Raw genomic sequence first — 20,719 nt, 5'->3', positions numbered from 1 at the left:
AGGACAAATTCCAAGGAGTAGGAATTTGGATCAAAGTTAAGAGTTATTGTATTGATCATGTATCATACTACGTACTTGTTATGTATTATGCATTACATATATGGTAATATATTGAGTAACACTTTAAACAGATTCTGCCGCATATTAATTCAGTTAAAACTTTCTTGAGGGTAAAGAGAATGTTTTATTCCTTTGAAATAACTGTCAGAAAGACAGCAAAACCTCTTAAGGGAAAATAACAGAATTCTCAAGCAATACATAAAGCATAATACATATGCCAAAGAAACGGAAGTGAATTTTAAAAAATGAAGAAGAGCATAAAAGCATAAAAGTATCAAAATCATTAAAATATTTGCCAACTAGGCTTAAGTATTTATGACATAAACATTGACCTAATGCCTGTGAATGATTCCAAAAAAGCAAAATATACAAAGGATAGCAACCTACCACTCACCCCAAAGTCCTGAATGCAGCCTGATCTAGATGGACAGGCCGCCGGTCCCGACTGAAGCCAAGCTGGGGCTTCCACTGCCGTCCATTGCTGGACTTTTCCCAGTCACTTGGTTTCAGTACTGGTGCTGGTTTTCTGACCATTTGAAAATACAATATTCAGTACTGGGATAAACATTGTTCATACAAAATAAAACTAGATAGTTTATATTTAATGGCCACATCGCTGTTACCTTGCTCCTGGAAGCATTACAGCTTTAAAAATGTAGTCTTCAGCAAACTGTGGGTCTTTAAAATTAATACTAGAAGAGAGCAAAACACAATTTAGTGATTTTAATATTACCTTGGCTTAACTATTTTAAACTGAGGTACTTTTCATGTTTAAAAAAAGAGTAATTAAAATTCCAAAGTCTTCTCCAAAAATTCTTTTAACTGATAGTTTCATCAAATGGCTGAATATCTCCTTCCCCAAACTAATTGCTAGTACACAGCCTTCATGTAATTTTCTGTGTGGGAAGAGCCATGCTCTCACTAACTGTGGGTGACCACAGACAAAGGACAGACCCTGCCTCAACTCTCGAGAAATACCAACAGGATACTGGAGATAGATGGAAGAGGTTTGCAACAACAAAAAATTTCAAAAAACGCCTTTCATTCTGTTTAGTGTAGGACGAAGACTTTCCCTCTAGCATCTTAGGGAAGATTAGCTCTTGTCACAAAAATAAGATGCAAATGCCACCAGAAACACTTGCAAACTCAGAAAGTGAACACAAATAATCTACAGAGAAAAAAACATTAAATTTCCCAGTTGAAACCCTGTATCATGCTCTATTAGGATGTTTCTCTTCCTTCAGGAATGGTCACACTTTGAAAACTACAGAGTGACTTATTTTATAAGTCTGTACTCTTGGACTGTGAATATAAGCTTAATCAAGCTTCCTTTCTGGTGGGGTGAGTGTGTCCCAAAGCCTGGTAAGTACACAAGTTTTCCTTTTGACACAGCAGTTAAGACTCTGGATACATACAAGGTTTATACCTAAGGATATTCACAACATTAGTATTCATGTTGAAAAACTACAACTGAAATGTATGAGTAATAGTGGAGTGGTTAAAGAAACTAAGGTTCTCCCTAAAAACGGAATCCTCAATTGACATTACAAAAAATTTAGTAAGAGAACACCCACTGACATGGGGAAAATACATATACAACAGACCAGACATATATTCACCAAAAAGTTATCAGTGATGTTCACTGTATTATCATCGCCTTTCCTTCTCGGTGTTTTTTTAGTATTTCCAAAATTCCTCCATGACTGCAATCAGTTGAAAAAGGTTTTATTCAAAAAGGTTTTATTGAACTGGTTGACATTTCAGACAGCTAACTTTTTTTTCTTCAAATACTGCCACTTTATATTATTAGGGTCTATTTTCGTTGCACTGGGATTTAACTGTATATTTTAAGTACAGAAAAATAACTTCATTTATAATAAAAATGCGGAGTTCAAGAGCAGCTGAACAATACTTCATTTACTCAATCCATTCCTCTTACAACTCACTCTTCACTGGCAACCGCCTTTATCTCAAATGTTCTCTACTGGGCAAGGTGGCTTAGGGCAGTGTTACAGTTTTAAAAGGGTGGCAGAGAAAATGGTAGTTAAGTACAGGAGTTCATTAGGGCCTTCTAGGTACAAAGTAAAGACAGAAAATCGGTAATAAAGCAACACTTGCACCTAAGTGTCTCAAAGCAGGTATCTTTGTGTCAGCAGGGCTTTTCGGCAGTTTACCAAACAAGCTTTAAGAGTTCCCACAGCACACGTGGTCTCAGAGTAGTGTGGGGGCACAAATGATGGCCAGGGAGCAACCCTGCTTCCCCTTCTGTTAAAGGAAATAAGAAATGTTTAATAATATTTTCATAAGGAATAAAAGTGGAAAAGGCAACAACAGGTGCAGAAAAGATGCTGAGTCAAAGCATGTGTATGCACATGCCTTCCATACATGTCTTTGTGTGGGATCAAAGCATGTGTGTATGGAGAAGAGGGAAGAGCATTCTTTCACAGGGGACCAAGGAAAACATCATCCAAGAGGCCTTGGTATAAGGTGGGACAGGACTGGTTACCAAATGAGAGAGGAAATAAATGTAAGCAAGATGTGGAAAGGGGTCCCAGGACCAAGGAATAGCTCAGTTGAATTGGAACAGCAGCTGTATGAAAGTGATCTGAGTGATTACATCCTCAATTCTCCCAAGAAAGATTCATAACTAGTTCCATTCTAAAGGATGCAGGATGACACAAACCAACTTGTTACACGCAATGAATGCTTTAAGTTCTCAAGCCTTAACTCCCAGGTGGAATCTCAATTGGAAAGAGCTAGACTGGAGCAAAAAAGTTTGTGAACAGAAGTGGGCAGGAAGACAGGCTGCCTGAACTGGGTTAATGTCCTCAGGAGGCTGTCCTGAACACAACATGAAGCTGCTTCAGGCAGTGAGGGAGTAAATATAATCAAGGAGGCAATTCAAACAGAACCTCCTGGCAACAGTGTGTCAGAGAGCAGAGGGAGAGAACCAAAAGAAGGTCTTCAACAGAGTCTAGGCAAGGGCCTTCAATGTGTGCTTGAGATGAGAATGCTGGGCAGACAAAAGAAATGGCAGGGCTGCAAGTGGAAACACATTGAGGTGAGGGCTTGAGATGAAGATCTGCAAGTCATGTGCAGAAAGACTGGAAGCTAAGTGAAGGAAACAGCAAAGGTAAGGAGATAACCCCAGGGTCACAGGGATAATCTCTCCTGAAGGACAATGGTTACAATCAGAGATTTAGTAAGACAGCTGAAATCAGTGTTTGAGAAAACAAATCCATTTATTTATGAAAGATGCAGTTTACTGTATGTCAACTGTTCCTCAATAAAACTGCTTTAAAAATCCCATCCTTGGGGTACCTGGGTGACTCAGTCAGTTAAGCACCTGACTCTTGATTTCAGCTCAGGTCATGATCTCGAGGTTCATGAGTTTGAGCCTGTCACTGGGCTCTGTGCTGACAGTGCAGAGCTTGCTTGTGATTCTCTCTCTCCCTCTGTGTCTGCCCCTTCCTTGCTTGCACCCTCTCTCAAAATAAATAAATCAACATTAAAAAAAAATTCCATCCTTCATGCTCATGCTCTAAAAGGGAAAACATTTCCAAGGTAATAGGAAAAAAATCTCCAACATCTCCCCTACTTCCTCTCAGAACCAAACTCCACAAAGTGATCTATATACTTAATAGGGAGGGAACAAACCATTAGGAGACAGAAAGGGCGCATCTAAAAATAAGTTTGGAGGTCCCTATTGAAGGGACAAGGGATACTATTTTTGACCTCAAAGATTAAAGCATTCTTTTCCCTTGGACCTTTGAGTACAATTTGAAGACTTACTCTCTCCTAAATGAATTAAGCTTTCACTGGTTGAGATATTTTTTTAGTAATTTGTTCCCAAAAATATACACTAAGAACTATTACACTTTTAGAAATTAAAGAACAAAAGAAGCTAAAGCACAACTCAACTGTATTTTTCCAATGTGATAACATCAGCCGCAACTTAAACATCTCCAAAAAGAAAAACACGTAAAGAGGCAGGAACTCATTAGGCAAAGTCCCAAAGGGGAACTGTATTGAGATCCAAGCTTTTAAAGTTCCTTCATTTTTTTCAGGTTTATTTATGTAAGTAATTAAAATTCTTATAGACAGAGAAACTAAAATAATAGAAATTATTTTATTATAATAAAATATATAAGTAAAAATAATAGAAATAATAAAGAAAAAATGCAGATTACTCTGACAAATTTCTACCACCAGAAACAAAAGAGCTTAACTGTAGAGAGCACCAGGGGAAGGAAAGCAGTATCAGGGAGATACAGAAGCAGCTTCAGGGAGGAAATGAGTTAACAGAACAGTTTATACATTCAACAGACTGCCCAGCTAAGGTAAGATAACTGTGTTTAGACGTACACTGCTTCATCCAGCTTCATCTAATTCTGTAAACAGGACTATTTTTCACCACTTCTAGGTGGCACCGTGCTGATTCATCTAGCACAAACTTCTACCCACTGAGAAGCCCTGCCCCAGGAGAAGTATGATGGACCCTTCCCTTGGTAGGGAACTTCCCTATTATTTCATATAATCACCTAATTGTTATCAGAAACATACTAAGGACAAAAATATAAAAATTGTAAACTTAAGCATGGTTGAAAATAACAAAACTGAGCAGGGCTTTCATCTGTATCACAAGTAGCACTTTAGACACTATTAGAAGAAAATACTACAGCAAAGTCTCAACAGGAAAGGAAAGGAATGTACAACACCCCTTTCCAACTCAATTCACTTTAAGAATTACCCTTAGAAATGCTATTTTAAGTACTATTACTGTTTGAGAGTGCTAGTACACTTCACAAAGATAGCAGAAAACTCTAAATATCAAGTTACTCCCTGCACTCCCCATTTTTACCCCACCTTTCCCTGATACCTTCTGTAATTAACGCTAAATCAGCATACCAATGCAAACTGTTCTTGTAGGGAAAACTTCATGATTCATATACTTGACATTTTAAAGCACTTAAAGAGTTTATAGGACTTAAGATGTCTTTTCTGACACTCTGTCAGAAGTAGCTAACCAGGTAGTGGAAGATAAACCCTTCCAAGAGTTTTCACCATCAAGTCTGTGACTAACTGTATATACTCCTCTTCCTCTAGGTTTCTGATTTCAAATCACCTGCTTGCCAGCCGTGAGCATTATAGGCACTGCAGTAACAGTTACATTAAAAAACTCACATTTTTAAAAAACCTCCTTGAAGAGATAAAACACTCTATCCCTTGCCTGATTCATCCAAAGGTGACTACAGAAAGTTTGAGAAACACTTCTCTGAAGAAATAAGGGCTCCTGGAAGGCTCTGTAAAACACTGGGCTTTGACACTATGAACACTATGAACAACTGGGCTTTTACACAGGTTCAGAACTATGCTAGATGCTATGAGAAAAAAAGAAAACTAAATGCTGCTAATGAAAATAACACACAAGAAGATTATATAAATTACAGATCACCTTGTAGAACAGAAGAAAAGCTATGAAGGATAGGCTATAAAGGAACGGGCATTCCAAACAATGAGAGGAAGATACAGAGGTTAGTGTGATAGTGATGGGAAGAGCATGGTTACAAGGAGGAGGGAGGTGTCTGTGAGCAATTGCGTGGATTTAAGCACACAGCGATGGCTCTGCCAAACTGTGACAGACCTCGACAAAGCAAAGTTTAATTCCACTGGCACTCTAAAGCAAAGATTTCTGAGGACTGGTAGTGCTTTTAAGAGAGAAAAGACTTATAGCATATGCCAACAGAGTCAGTGGGAAGGTGGAATCAAATAAACCAGCTGGGAAGTCACTATAGTAATTCAGGAGAAGAAACTATAAAATAAAGGAAAAAAAAAACCCTACAAAATAGGCCCATTGGGAAGAGCCAGGGATAAAAAATAACAGGGGAAAAAAATTCCAGAACAGTGGTGTAGATACAGGGATTATTGTAGAATGAGAGGCTAAGCACATGGTATGTAATATAGAACTAGAGGCTCCTGAGTCTGGGCAACTGCTCAGAGACAGAAAAGAGAGATCAGCCAGGAGAACAAGTGACAGGCACTGGACAAAGAAGTATGGAACACTGAATGTGAGGTAAAACAAAGGTGTGTGTGTGTGTGTGTGTGTGTGTGTGTGTGTGTGTCTACTCCAGAAGAACAGAAAATTGTGCCGCTGCAGTGGAAGAGAACTTCCCTTTAATTTTAAAATCATATGAGGTTGTATATACTTATGAGGTTTTATATATTTAAAGTTAACAAACAATATTCTAAAGATATTACAGCTAAGCAAATTACAATGGTGAAATGTAGGATGAGGAAAATTAAAGGGGATAGCTCAGTTCTATTCAAAGTTAAGCTACTAACATACTGACTGATTTATGGGATCAGAATTAGAAAAGAATAAAAGATTTCCTAGGTCACAGCCGCCTCTATTTTCGAAGGGTCCTTCTAGGAACTTAAACACTTCAACAACCTCTCTCATACACTTTCCTACTACACTTTCCTACTCATACACTTTCCTACTACAAGACCAATGCGATGGGAAGAACCCACCTACACTCAATGTTTTCTCTGATGTGGAATGGAATACCAGATGCACCCAAAGAGAGAAGGGAAAATATGCCAGGAGTCAAAACAGAGAGAAATAACTGCAATTGGCACCGGAGGCTGCATTCATAGATTTTCCCTTATAGAGCAAACACAACACTGGGATGAACAACAAGCCCCCAAACACACACACAAAAATATGCAGTAAACTGGATCAACCTCATTACCCCTCAGGGGAAACAATGAAAATTACCTCATAAGGTAAAAATTAATGTGGTCTTTCACAAATCTCTAGGAAATTAACTCAAATCAATTTTATTATGACGCTTTTTTCAACATGTACCTGAATACACACATAGGGATTTATCTTATACATCAGATAATCTTGTGAACATAATGGATACCAAATAATACCAAAGGCCCCTCAGGCTCATAACCAACCAACACTAACAACACCATACAAACAGAAGCTAAAGGATTTGTCAATTTGTAATTCTTCCCTTGGACAAGTTTCTCTATCCTAATTAGAAAGGTAAGTAAAGTTAACTACTTCTAGAGGGCTGGGCAGAAAGGCTCTTGAAAACATGCAGAAAGGGGCGCCTGGGTGGCGCAGTCGGTTAAGCGTCCGACTTCAGCCAGGTCACGATCTCGCGGTCTGTGAGTTCGAGCCCCGTGTCAGGCTCTGGGCTGATGGCTCAGAGCCTGGAGCCTGTTTCCGATTCTGTGTCTCTCTCTCTCTCTGCCCCTCCCCCGTTCATGCTCTGTCTCTCTCTGTCCCAAAAAAAAATAAATAAACGTTGGAAAAAAAAAAAAAAAAAGAAAACATGCAGAAAAACGGAGGAAGCAAACATGTGACAATCCGAAGACGGATCCAGTGGGATTAAATGACCTGAAGCACCACTGCAAGGCAGAGACCCCAAGGGTGAACACAGAGCATCCTCAATGGATCTGCCCAAACCAGACTATTCGTGAAGGGCTCAAGAGCTTGGCTCACAATTCTAACTCCACCCATAACAGAAGAGCTCAAAGACAAAGAGCTAGAACAAATTATGTGTAAAGATAAACAAAACATGTGCGTAAAGATAAATAAAAGCAACTAATCTAGAAAGATTTTCCAAATTCATGACAGTTTTTTTTTTAAATAAAACTCCTTCTCACTTGTTGGGATGAGCACTGGGCGTTGTATGGAAACCGATTTGATAACAAATTATATTATAAAAAAGAAAAAAGAAAAAGAAAACATCACATTCAGTCTATCACCACAATAAATACATACATGCATACCTCCTAAAATTGCAGGTGCTACCTAAATCCATTAAGGATAGGAAAATGAACATGCTTTCACTTTATAATGATAAATCTAAAATGTTTCCCAAGAATCAGAGAAATAGTATGAGTGGGAAATAGTCTTCCCACACAGCCTTTTACAAAATCCTCGAATCACTAAGATGTGTTTGCCTTAGTCTTGCCTGAAGACTGCAGAAAATGATAGTAACAAAAACCCTGTTGTCAAGATTAGTAATTACATATACTAATTAAGCAAATAGTAATTTGTTGGTTTTTAATTCTAAACAATCATGTTATATTTTACACACAGAAAATGCTGTCATCATGCAAGAAATGAAATATAAGTAAGTTTTCCAGGTAGCAGAAATTAGCCCTTTACGTTTATATATTAATTGTTGGTAAAAATTTCCATAAAATCATTCTACCTCAACCAAAGTAAAGGATGTAATAGTTTTGTTTTTAAACTCTGCAGAGCCACAACTGTAAATATAATTAAAATAATCTGTTGTAACACAGTGAAGCTGTGTGGGCCTCTGGGGTGTAGAGGTCTGTTTGCTCCTACATACAACTACTCCTAGAAACTCCTACTTTCTACCTCCCACTTACTAATCCGGGAAGAATTAGAGGTTGTCAAGGGAAACCAGAAAGCCGAGAAGCAAGCTTGTTCAATAAGTAACTTTAACAATATACATAATTTAAAGTCAAGAGGCTCTGTTCCAAGGTTTGCAACACAGGGACTCTCGAATCTCAAAGCATTGGTAGATTAATAGCTGCCATTTCCTTGTGATTCAGAGGTCTTTTTAGACTTATTTGCAAGTTACAGAGCTGTGTTTTGGTCAAATGATGTGAATTTTGGAAGACTTACCTGATTGCAGTGTTCTGTGCCAGATCTCGTAACATGGGGACAGGAGAACATACTATTCTAAAGACAAGGAAGACAGTTAAGTTGTAGCCTTCTGGATACGTGGAAGTAAGATATTACTTTAGGAAAGAGAACTCATTAAAATGTACCAACAAAAACAACATAACCAATTATAGCTTTCAAAAGGACCCTGTCTTCCCTGTTTGTAAAACAGAGAACTATTTTCTGCAAAAGGCTCCTATCAGAATTTGTAAAGGATACAAACAAATCAAAAAAAGGGGCGTCAGGGGAACAAATAACCAAACAGAAGAATAGAACAGGCACTTTTTAAATGAGGAAAACCAACTGGTTAATAAATATACCCTATGGCATTTGATTTCATTAGTAATCAGAGAAAGGCAACTGTAAGCCAACAGGCATCCACTAAATTGACAAAAATTAAGGTGATGACAATTCCAAAGGTTTGCAGGAATGCAGAGCAACACCTCTCACAAACTGCCACTGAGATTATAAAATAGTGTAATCACTTTGGAAAACCATCCAATATTATGTAGAAAAGAAGATACACATACTCTGTGACCAAGAATTCCCAAACTCTGATCTCAGAACCCCTTTAAAACATTCCTAAAAATCAAGGACCTCAAAAAGCTTTTGCTTACATTGGTTATGTCTATCAATATATACCTTTTAAAAATTAAAACTACAAAATTTCTAAAATACTAATTTAAAGATAACAATAAACCTATAACACAAGTAACATTTTTAATGAAAAACTATATTTTACAAAATGAAAAAAAAAATAATGAGAAGTGTCATTGTCTTACATTTCTGAAAAATTTCTTTAATATCTGGTTTAATATCTATCTTAATAGCTGGATTCTCTTATCTGCTTCTGATTTAATCTCCTAAGATATCTATATCACACTACATTCAGTTTCTGGAAAACTCCATTGTACACTCAAGAGAGAAAGAAAGTGAGAAAAGCAAATATATCACAGCATCTTAGTATTATATGAAAATAATTTTGACCTCATGGATCTCCTGAAAGGGCTTTAGGAACCCCCAGGGCTCCCTATACGCAGTGACACAGCCACTGGGTTGAAGAGCTGGGCTCTCACCCCAAGTCTTTTTCATAGTGCAGCAGGTTTTCTGTTGTTTTGTTTTCTCACTATTACTAGAAAATAAAACATGTAGGCAACAAAGACAAAATGCTAACTAAACTTCTTCCCAGTTGTACCAATTTACACAAATGAATGCTTACTGATCTGGAAGAACGGCTTCTTCATCCAAAGAAAATTTTCCTTGCATTCCATGACATAGTTCAGGAGGTACATCCACTGGCTGTGGAAAAATGCATTCTTGATCATATATCCAGAAGAATGGAAAGCAGGGACTCACACGTCTACTTGTACATCAATGCCCATAGAAGCACTATTCTTAAAGCCAGAAGGAGGAAACAACCCAAGTTCCCATCAACAGATGAATGGATAAACAAAATGTGGTATATACACACAATGGCCATTAAAGGAATGAAATTCTGACACCTGCTACAACATGGATGAACCCAGAAAACATTAAGCTAAGTAAAGTAAGTCAGACACAAGAGGACAAATACTGCATGATTCCATTTATGTGAGTTACCAAGAACAGGTGAATTCTTAGACAGAAAGTAGAAGAGAAGTTACCAAAAGTAAGAGGAGAGGAGAATGGAGATGTATCATTTAATATTGTTTAATGGATACCCAGTTCTGGAACTGGACAGTGGTGATGGCTGCACAACACTGTACACAGACTTAATGCCAAAAAACCACACACTTTTTAAGGGTTTTTAAAAAGTTAAAATGGTACACTTGTTTCTGTTTTATCAAAATTTAAAAAATGCATTTCTGATTAATCAAATAATTACACTGTCTAAAAACACCTCATGATGGAAAAAGAGACCATACCTCTGTGGAACCTGTCTGATAGAGCTCCAAAATGAAGTCGTGAAGTGGGTGATGTTTCCCCACAAATAAGACATCGCCTCCAAGACTGTTTCTTTTAGCTGGGAGGAAAGTAAGGAAAGAATAAAGATCAAACAATTACATCTGCAAGCACAACTTTTATGAGAAAATGAAACATCTAAATTTTATTTTATTTTTTAAAGTTTATTTATTTTGAGAGAGAATCCCAAGCAGGCTCAGTGCTGTCAGTGCAAAGGCTGACACAGAGCTCAATCTCACAAACCGTGGGATCAAGACCTGAGCTGAGATCAAGAGTCAGATGCTTAACCGACTGGGCCTTTCAGGTACCCCAAGAAATCACCTAAATTTTTAAAACTTAAGTATAAAGTTTACAAAAAATAATGTAAAAGTTATAGGCCAAAATGTGTGAAGCCTCTATAAAAGAAAAATAATTTTTGACAATAAGGTTTCAAAGATCAATGACTATCGGAAAAAATTATCACTAAAAGATATCTGAATATAGTATTGTAAGATAAGGTACAAAGTTATCTGTACAGAACTCATTTGCTTTCTTTAAGAAATATAAAACCATTTCATGAGGAAACCCAAACAAATTATACCATCTGATAACAAAGACTATTCTAAGGATGGCTGACACAGAAATTATTTCTATAGGTTTATCATACTGGTGTTAAATAAATTTCCCAATAGAATCTAGCTTCCCAATTTCCCAATACTTTTAACTATCAGTATTAATGACAAAATGCCACTGTTTGTAATAAAATAACATTTTAGGTTAGCAATCTGAGAGAAAATGCCTGTGTTTGAATCTAACTTTTCAAGCAAACTGTTATTGAGGGGAGATGAAGGGAAGGAGGATGGAGGAAACTAATACAACCCAGTATGGAAAAATACTTTTGTGTGTACGTATCATACAAGAACCAAAAAGTCAAAGGATATTCTTGAAGTGCTGCTTTTTAATAAATCTAACAAACACTTGTGAGTTAAAAAAATTATAATTACTATTCAATTTATGGATAATAAATTCTAAGAAGCTGACTTTTCTTATAAAGAAAACATCAAAGGTTTAGGCCTTTATGTGAAATTTGACAAGTGGAAGAAGAGTCTAATTTCATAGGGAAATGTAAAGTCTGTATGATATAGACTCAATGTTGAGATCAAGTGAAAGTACAATTCTTACTCTCTTCTGGAGTGAGGTCTGGGTACACCTCTTCTAGAGCAGCTCGCAGCCTTCGCTCATCCACAAAAGGCAACAGAGCAACACCTGGGGGAAAAAATGCACACCAACCACCCAGCTATTAGGATCATCCAAATTCCATTTACCATTGGTCCAAATAAACATTTCTAGTAGAATATCATTGCTGATGTAAAAACACTTTGAAACTGAACTCTATTTGGTCAAATCGCAGATGCAAATACTTCCCATGTGGTGAGAGAAGACAAAAGTTCTATATATTTTACATCCTTAAAATGGCTCATAAGAGCCATGTTTGCAGAATCTTAAGTCTATGATGATAAAATTTTTAAATTAATTGAACAAGTAGCCACCTGGACACGAGTCTTTGTTCTCGCCTTACTTACGAGGATGCCCTTGGGCAAGCCAGTTAATCTGCCAAGGGCTTGAGTTTGTCCTTTCATCGTTCTGACTTGGTTTTCAACTAAAATACTCAACTAGAATAATACATGGAATGTCTTCCAGCTCTAAAACTTCACAGTATTTTGTTTACATTTTAAAACCTAATAACTAATTTATATGCAAGAAGTTTTTAGAGACTTGCTTAAATAACTGTGGGGAGTATTCAGGCTGAAAACTGTTCTCTGGAATGTGCCAGAATTAAGGTAATTGTTTTATTTCAATCTAAATTCATAATTTTCAAAGAAGCACACCAGTAGTACAATGTCTATTACTAGAAAAATATATGAAGTTATTCAACCAAATGTGTATGTTGTACTGTATACAATATAAATAGTCTTTTGGCTAAAAAATTTAAAACAAATGGCAAAGAGTAATGCTAAATAGAGCTAAATAATTTTGAAACTACTGACAGTCAAAACTGCTCTACTTATGATTGTTCCCTTCAGAATGAGAAATGAAAGGCTCCCCAAGTTTTCATTAATTACTTAGCTACCATATTTTCAAAGTTTAGAAACAAGTTCAATTTCATTACCTAGTAGGGAAACATGTATTTTTTTTAAAGTTAAAAAGAAACTAACTTCTAGTGTGAAAAGTGATTTCAATATTAACATCTATCATCTGAGTTAGGCTATTTCATTTACTGGTAAACATCTACACAGAAAAAAAAATGTAGGGAGCTTTTCAAGTTTTGTTTAGTCATACACTTAAAACCCAAATTATCAAGCAGACATTCCATCAACTCCAAAAGCCAACTCCAACTGGTCAGCAGCTAATGACAACAATAAGGTTATTAAGCAAAAAATCAGCCCTAATGGCCAGGGTGGGAAGAAATGCATTATACCCAGATGTGATAAAGTTAGTGCCTGAGTAAGCTGATAGTAAAAATGACATTACAACCTAAAATTTTCCAGAGTGCTTATTTACAGGTAACCTAAGTAGCAGTAAAACTTAGGTAAACATAGTGCTCATACTCTCTGTGTTCAGATCTTAGTTCTATTGCTCTGTGACTTTGATCAAAATACTTAAATTCTCTGTTCATATATAAAATACACAAGATTCGAAATGACAATGCTATATTTCTCTTATATAAATTAACTAAATATAAAAACACAACATTGAAAGTACACATGTTCAACAAATGTGTTTTTTTTTTTTTTTTTTTAAAGCATGTGTATTTATTTTGAGAGAGAGCTCAGCAGGGAAGGGGCAGAGACAGAATCCCAAGCAGGCTCCGCGCTGTCAGTACGGAGCCTGAAGCAGGGCTTGATTTCAAGAATCATGAGATCATGACCTGAGCCAAAATCAAGAGTCAGATACTTAACTGACTGAGCCACACAGGTGCTGGAATATTACATGAATACTATAAAAGAACAACAATGCACGTTCAATAAATGTTGAAAATGTACCCAGATATATTTTATCTTCTATCATTTTAAGATGCACTCAAGTTAGGCAAGAACTTAAATGTTACCAATACTTTCGATAAATTTTAAAGACATATGAGAAAAACTGTAATAGTACTAAATTTTACCTTAAAAAAATTTTTTTATGTTTATTCATTTTTGAAAGACAGAGAGAGATACAGCACAAGCAGGGGTGGGGTGGAGACAGAAGAGGGGAACACAGAATCTGAAGCAGACTCCAGGCTCTGAGCTGTCAGCATAGAGCCCGATGTGGGGCTCAAACTCATGAACGGTGAGATCATGACCTGAGCCAAAGCAGGACGCTCAACCGACTGAGCCACCCAGGCACCCCTACTAAATTTTACCTTAAAATATGTTGTGTTCTTGCTACAGTCTAATAAATGAAAATACTTACACAAAATATAAAAATATTAAAGGCCTGAATTTCAACCCACCCTAAAATTCATTTAGAATCTCAAGGGACCCCAAATACCCAAAACAACCTTGAAAAAAATAAATAAAGTTGAAGGACTCCCACCACTTGATTCCAAAACTTTCTAAAGCTACAGGAATTAAAACAGTTTGGTACTGGCATAAGATTAGGAATAACAGGCAGCGAAACAGAGAGCCTATCAACAGGCACTTGGATACATGGTCAAATGACCATCAATAAGGGTGCCAGGACCATTTGATGGGAAAAGAGCAGTCTTTTCAACAAATGGTGCTGGGAAATGGATATCTACAGCAGAAGAATGAAATTGGACCCTAACTTTACACCGTATACAAAAATTGCCTCAAAATGGATCAAACCTAAATGTTAAGACCTAACACTATAAAACTCTCAAAAGAAAACAAGGAGGAAGCTTCATGACACTGGATACAGCAATGATTTCTTGGATATGACAACAAAAGCACAGGCAATGACAAAACAGTCCAACAAAAATTGGACTTCATCAAAATTTAAAGCTTTTGTGCATCAAAGGACACTATCAAACAAAGTAAAAAGACAATCACAAAATGGAAGAAAATAAATGCAAAATCTTATATGAGAGTAGTGTCCAAAATATAGAAGTACTCCTACAACAAAAGCACAATTCAAACATGAGCAAAAAACTTGAATAGATATTTCTCCAAAGATGTAGCTAAGCACAAGAAAAGATGCTCAATATGACTAATCATTAGGGAAATGCAAATAAAAAATATAGTAAGATCCCACTTCATAACCATTAGGATGGCTATTACCAAAAAAACAGAAATAGACACAAATAAATGGAAAAGATAATCCATGCTTATGGATTGGAAGAATACTGTTAAAATGCCCATACTATCCTAACCAATCTACAGATTTAATGCAATCCCTTATCAAAATATCACTGGCATTTTTCACAAACTAGTTAACAAGGAATCCTACAATTTGCATGGAACCACATAAAACCCAAATAGCCAAAGCAATCCTGAGAAAGAACAAAGCCAGAGGTATCACACGCCCTGATTTCAAACTATACTACAAAGCTACTGTAATCAAAACAGTATGGTACTGACATGAAAACAGACATATAGACCAACAGAATAAAACAGAGAGCCCAGAAAACCCCCACACGTATACGGTCAATTAATTTATGACACAGGAGGCAAGAATATACAATGGAAAAGAAGAGTCTCTTCAACAGATGGTGTGGGGAAAACTGTAAAGCTACATGCAAAGAGTGACCATTTTCTTGCACCATACACACAAATAAACTCAAATGAATTGCAGACTTGAAGGTAAGACCTTAAAGCATAACACTCCTAAAAGACGGTTCTAAAACCAGACAAAGACCCCATAAAAAGGAGAACTACAGAGCAATTTCCCTAACGAACATGGATGCAAAAATTCTCAACAAGATACTAGCCAACTGGATCCAACAATACATTAAAAGAATTATCCATCACAACCAAGTGGGATTTATACCTGGGATATAGGGCTGATTCAATCAATGTGATACATCATACATCAATAAAAGAAAGAACAAGAACCACGTGATCTTCTCAATAGATGCAGAGAAAGCATCTGACAAAATACAGCATCCTTTCTTGATAAAAACCCTCAAGAAAGTAGGCATAGAAGGATCATACCTCATTATCATAAAAGCCATATACAAAAGACCCACTGTTATTATCATCCTTAATGAAGAAAAACTGAGAGCTTTCACCCTAAGTTCAGGAACATGACAGGGATGTCCACTCTCACCACTGTTATTCAACACAGTATTGGAAGTCTTAGCCTCAGCAATCAGACAACACAAAGAAATAAAAGGCATCCAAATCGGCAAGGAGGGAGTCAAAAGTTCACTCTTCACAGACGACATGATACTCTATGTGGAAGATCCAAAAGATTCCACCAAAAAACTGCTAGAACTGATTTATGAATTCACCAATACTGCAAGATATAAAATCAATGCAGAGAAATCGGTTGCATTTCTATACACCAATAATTAAGCGGCAGAAAGAGAAACCAAGGAATCAATCCCATTTACAATTGCACCAAAAACCTATAAAAATAAACCTAACCAAAGAGGTGAAAAATCTATACACTGAAAACTATAGAAAGCTTATGAAAGAAATTGAAGAAGACACACAATAAAGGAAAAATATTCCATGCTCATCAATTGGAGGTAAAATATTGTTAAAATGTCGATACTACCCAAAGCAATCTACATGTTCAATGCAATCCCTATCAAAGTAACACCAGCATTCTTCACAGAGCTAGAAGAAATAATCCTAAAATTTGTATGGAACCAGAAAAGACCCCAAATAGCCAAAGAAATACTGAAAAACAAAGTCCATCACAATTCTGCACTTCAAGCTGTACTACAAAGCTGTAATCATCAAGATAGTATGGTATTGGCACAAAAACAGACACAAGATCAATGGAACACAATAGGGAACCCTGAAATGGACCCACAAATATACAGCCAACTAATCTTTGACAAAGCAGGAAAGACTATCCAATGGAATAAAGATAGTCTCTTCAGCAGATGGTGTTGGGAAAACTGGACAGTGACATATAGAAGGATGAACCTGGACCACTTTCTTATACCATACACAAAAGTACACTCGAAATGGATGAAAGACCTAAATGTCAAGACAGGAAGCCATCAAAATCCTAGTGGAGAAAGCAGGCAAAAAACTCTTTGACCTCAGCTGCAGCAACTTCTTACTCAGCATGTCTTCAGAGGGAAGGGAAACAAAAGCAAAAATGAACTACTGGGACCTCATCAAAATAAAAAGCTTCTGCACAGTGAAGGAAACAATCAGTAAAACTAAAACACAACCGACGCAATGGGAGAAGATATTTGCAAACGACATATCAGATAAAGGGTTAGTATCAAAATCTGTAAAGAACTTATCAAACTCAACACCCAAAAAACAAATAATCCAGTGAAGAAATGGGCAAAAGACATGAACAGACGCTTCTCCAAAGAAGACATCAGATGAAAAAATGCCAACCGACACATGAAAAAATGTTCAACATCACTCATCATCAGGGAAACAAACTAAAACCACAAGGAGATACCACCTTACACCTGTCAGAATGGCTAACATTAACAACTCAGGCAACAACAGATGTTGACAAGGATGCAGAGAAAGAGGATCTCTTTTGCACTGCTGGTGGGAATGCAAGCTGGTGCAGCCACTCTGGAAAACAGTGTGGAGGTTCCTCAAAAAATTAAAAATAGAACTACCCTACGACCCAGCAATTGCACTAGTAGGTACTTACCCAAGGGATACAGGTATGCTGTTTTGAAGGGTCACATGCACCCCAATGTTTACAGCAGCACTATCAACAACAGCCAAAGTATGGAAAGAGCCCAAATATCCATCGATAGATGAATGGATAAAGAAGATGTGATATATATATATACAATGGAGTATCACTCGGCAATCAAAATGAATTAAATCTTGCCATTTGCAACTACATGGATGGAACTAGAGGGTATTATGCTAAGCAAAATTAGAGAAAGACAAGTATCATATGACTTCACTCATATGAGGACTTTAAAGATACAACACAGATAAACATAAGGGAAGGGAAGCAAAAATAATAATATAAAAACAGGGAGGGAGACAAAACATAAGAGACTCTTAAACACAGAGAACAAACTGAGGGTTGCTGGAAGGGTTGTGGGAGGGGGGATGGGCTAAATGGGCAAGGGGCCTTAAGGAGGATGCTTGTTGGAATAAACACTGGATGCTATATGTAGGGGATGAATCACTGGATTCTACTCCTGAGATCATTATTGTACTATATGCTAACTAACTTGGATGTAAGTTAAAAAAAAAAAAAAAATTCTAGAAGAAACCGTAAGCTCCTTGACTTCAGTCTTAGTAATAATTTTTTTTTTTTTTGGCGAGTGCCCTCAGGCAAGGGCAACAAAAGCCAAAATAAACAAAGGGGACCACATTAAACTAAAAAGCTTGTGTTTCAGCGAAGGATACCACCTACAAAATGAAAAGGCAACCTACTGAATGGGAGAAGGTATTTGCATATCATACATCCAGTAAGGGGTTGATATCTAAAATATATAAAGAACTTGTACAACTTAATACCAAAAAAACGAACTCAATTAAAAAATGAGCAGATGTGAACAGATATTTTTCCAAAGACATGCAGATGGCGAACAGACACATAAAAAGGTGTTCAGTATCACTAATCATCAGGGAAATTCAAGTCAAAACCACAATGAGATATCACTTCACATCTTTAAGAATGGCTATTATCAAAAAGACAAGAAAATAACAAGTGTTTGTGAGAATGTGGAGAAAAGGGAACCCTCATACACTGTCGGTGGAAATGGACACTGGTGCAGACACTATGGGAAACAGTATGAAGGTTTCTCAAAAATTAAAAATAGAATGAATGTATGGTCCAGCAATTCCCACTTCTGGCTATTGATCCAAAGAAAACAAAAACACCAATCTGAAGAGATATATGCACCCCTTTGTTTACTGCAGCATTATTTACAACAGCCAAGATACGGAAGCAACCCAAGTGTCCTTAGACGAATGGGTAAAGAAGATGTATACAATGAAATATTAGTCACAAAAACGAATGAAAGCTTACCATTTCCAAAAACATCAATGTGCCTACAAGGTATAATGCTAAATGAAACAAGTCCCAACACAGAAAGACAAATACTGTATGATTTCACTTATATGTGTAATCTAAAAAAAAAAAAAAAAAAAACCCAAACAAATGAGCAAAGAAAACAAAACAGCAAGAGACTCATAGATATAGGAAACAAACTGTTGGTTACCAGAGGGGAAAGCAGGTGAGGGGGCAGGCAAACTAGATGAAGTGGATTGAGAGGTATATGCTTCTAGTTATGTCAGTCATGGGTATGTTATACTGCATAGGAATACACTCAATAGTACTGTAATAACTTTGTATGGTGACAGACGGTAATGAGACTTAATCATGGGAATTATTTCATAATGTATAAAAATAGCAAATCACCATGATGTACACCTGAAAGAGGGTATTATATGTCAATTATACTTCAATAAAAAATACCTAAATACGTAAAAGCCATTTACCGAATAAAGAAAAGAAAATAACAAATGTTAGCAGGGATGTGAAGAAATTGTAGCCATTGTGCATTGCCTCACTTTTCCTCCGGATGATTTATACTACAATGGTATATACAGAAAGCAAGACATCTGCACACTTATATACTTACTTACTTGACATTTACATAAGTATACTTATATACTTATATTTTTACTTCACTCCCTTTTATTCTCCTATGCCTCCACTCCCTGTAATCAAAGCATTCTCCACAAAGCACCTTCAAAAACCATTTACATATAACAATCCATTTACATATAACAAAATATGACCACAGAGCATACTTGCTAACCTCAATCAATGGGTTACATTTCCCATTATCATTCCATTAAAAAATAATGAAATGTCTTTCACTACATAAACCAAAAGTCAACCCTAAAAATCTCATAAAATGATTTTCAAATGAATACCCCTTTGTCTCACAATTCTGAGTCATGTTATTGGTCATCTGCACCAGAGGAAATAACCAAGGAAAAAGTAAACACATAACTTTACCAAATTGATTATCTTAGAAAAATATATGGGGGAAGAAAAGATTAAAATGATTGCTGAAAAGGGCTTTGGCATGAAATAATAGTTGACTTACTGTGTGACAGAATTCTTTATTGTGTTTTACATTCAGTCATCATCACACATTTGCTGAGTGGTAAACAGCACCTTAAATTTAGTAGTACTAATTTAAAATTGACATTCTTATAAAAACTGTAAACAGAAGGAATGAGAAAATAGCAGCTAACTAAACAAACAGGAAATGATTACTGTCAAGTATTTAAAACTAAATTTCTTATACATTTTTCATCTTCAAATTTCCATGGGGTATAAGTGAATCTCCACATGGACACAACCATGTTTTTTTATTTGTCAGCAATCTTATAAGGTGCCAATGAGCTACAGACTAGGAGCAAGTCCCAAGTCCCATTAATCAATCACAAAAGAGACAAAAGACAGAATGATTAATCTCTTTCAGTCTAATTTACTGTTTATCAGAATGTTACTAATTACTACTAATCACTGATAATCCCAGGTCGGATGGAAAAAAATGAAATTTTCACATGTAATTCTAAAATATTTACTTTTTTAAATTATTTTTTATTATGTTTCTTTATTTTTGAGAGGCAGAGAGAGACAGATAATGAGCATGGAATGGGTAGAGAGAGACAGAGACACAGAACCCGAAGCAGGCTCCAGACTCTGAGCTGTCAGCACAGAGGCTGACACGGGGCTTGAACTCATGAACCGTGAGATCATGACCTGAACTGAAGTTGGACACTCAACCAACTGAGCCACCCAGGTGCCCTAAAATATTTATCTTTTTAAAAAAACTTTATTATTTTGAGAGACAGAGAAAGCGTGAATAGGGGAGGGGCAGAGAGG

General features: G+C 36.5%; 1 protein-coding gene across 2 annotated transcripts in view; it reads right to left on the bottom strand.

Annotated features, from left to right (window-relative positions):
- The window catches only part of XRN2 (5'-3' exoribonuclease 2), a 79,647-nt gene that overhangs the window by 20,432 nt on the left and 38,496 nt on the right, over positions 1 to 20,719 (bottom strand). For both annotated transcript variants that reach the window (XM_043602996.1, XM_043602997.1), the window contains 6 exons: positions 11,879 to 11,962; positions 10,681 to 10,778; positions 9,996 to 10,075; positions 8,738 to 8,794; positions 684 to 752; positions 455 to 586 (listed from right to left, as the gene is read on the bottom strand). In XM_043602996.1, the coding sequence (XP_043458931.1) occupies positions 455 to 586; positions 684 to 752; positions 8,738 to 8,794; positions 9,996 to 10,075; positions 10,681 to 10,778; positions 11,879 to 11,962 (520 nt within the window). The remainder of the gene's footprint in view (positions 1 to 454; positions 587 to 683; positions 753 to 8,737; positions 8,795 to 9,995; positions 10,076 to 10,680; positions 10,779 to 11,878; positions 11,963 to 20,719) is intronic.

The sequence above is a fragment of the Prionailurus bengalensis genome, chromosome A3, assembly GCF_016509475.1.
Source record: "Prionailurus bengalensis isolate Pbe53 chromosome A3, Fcat_Pben_1.1_paternal_pri, whole genome shotgun sequence".
Taxonomy (NCBI): Eukaryota; Metazoa; Chordata; class Mammalia; order Carnivora; family Felidae; genus Prionailurus; species Prionailurus bengalensis.
The sequence above is the reverse complement of the archived record's forward strand: the minus strand, read 5'-3'. Positions and strand labels throughout refer to the sequence as shown.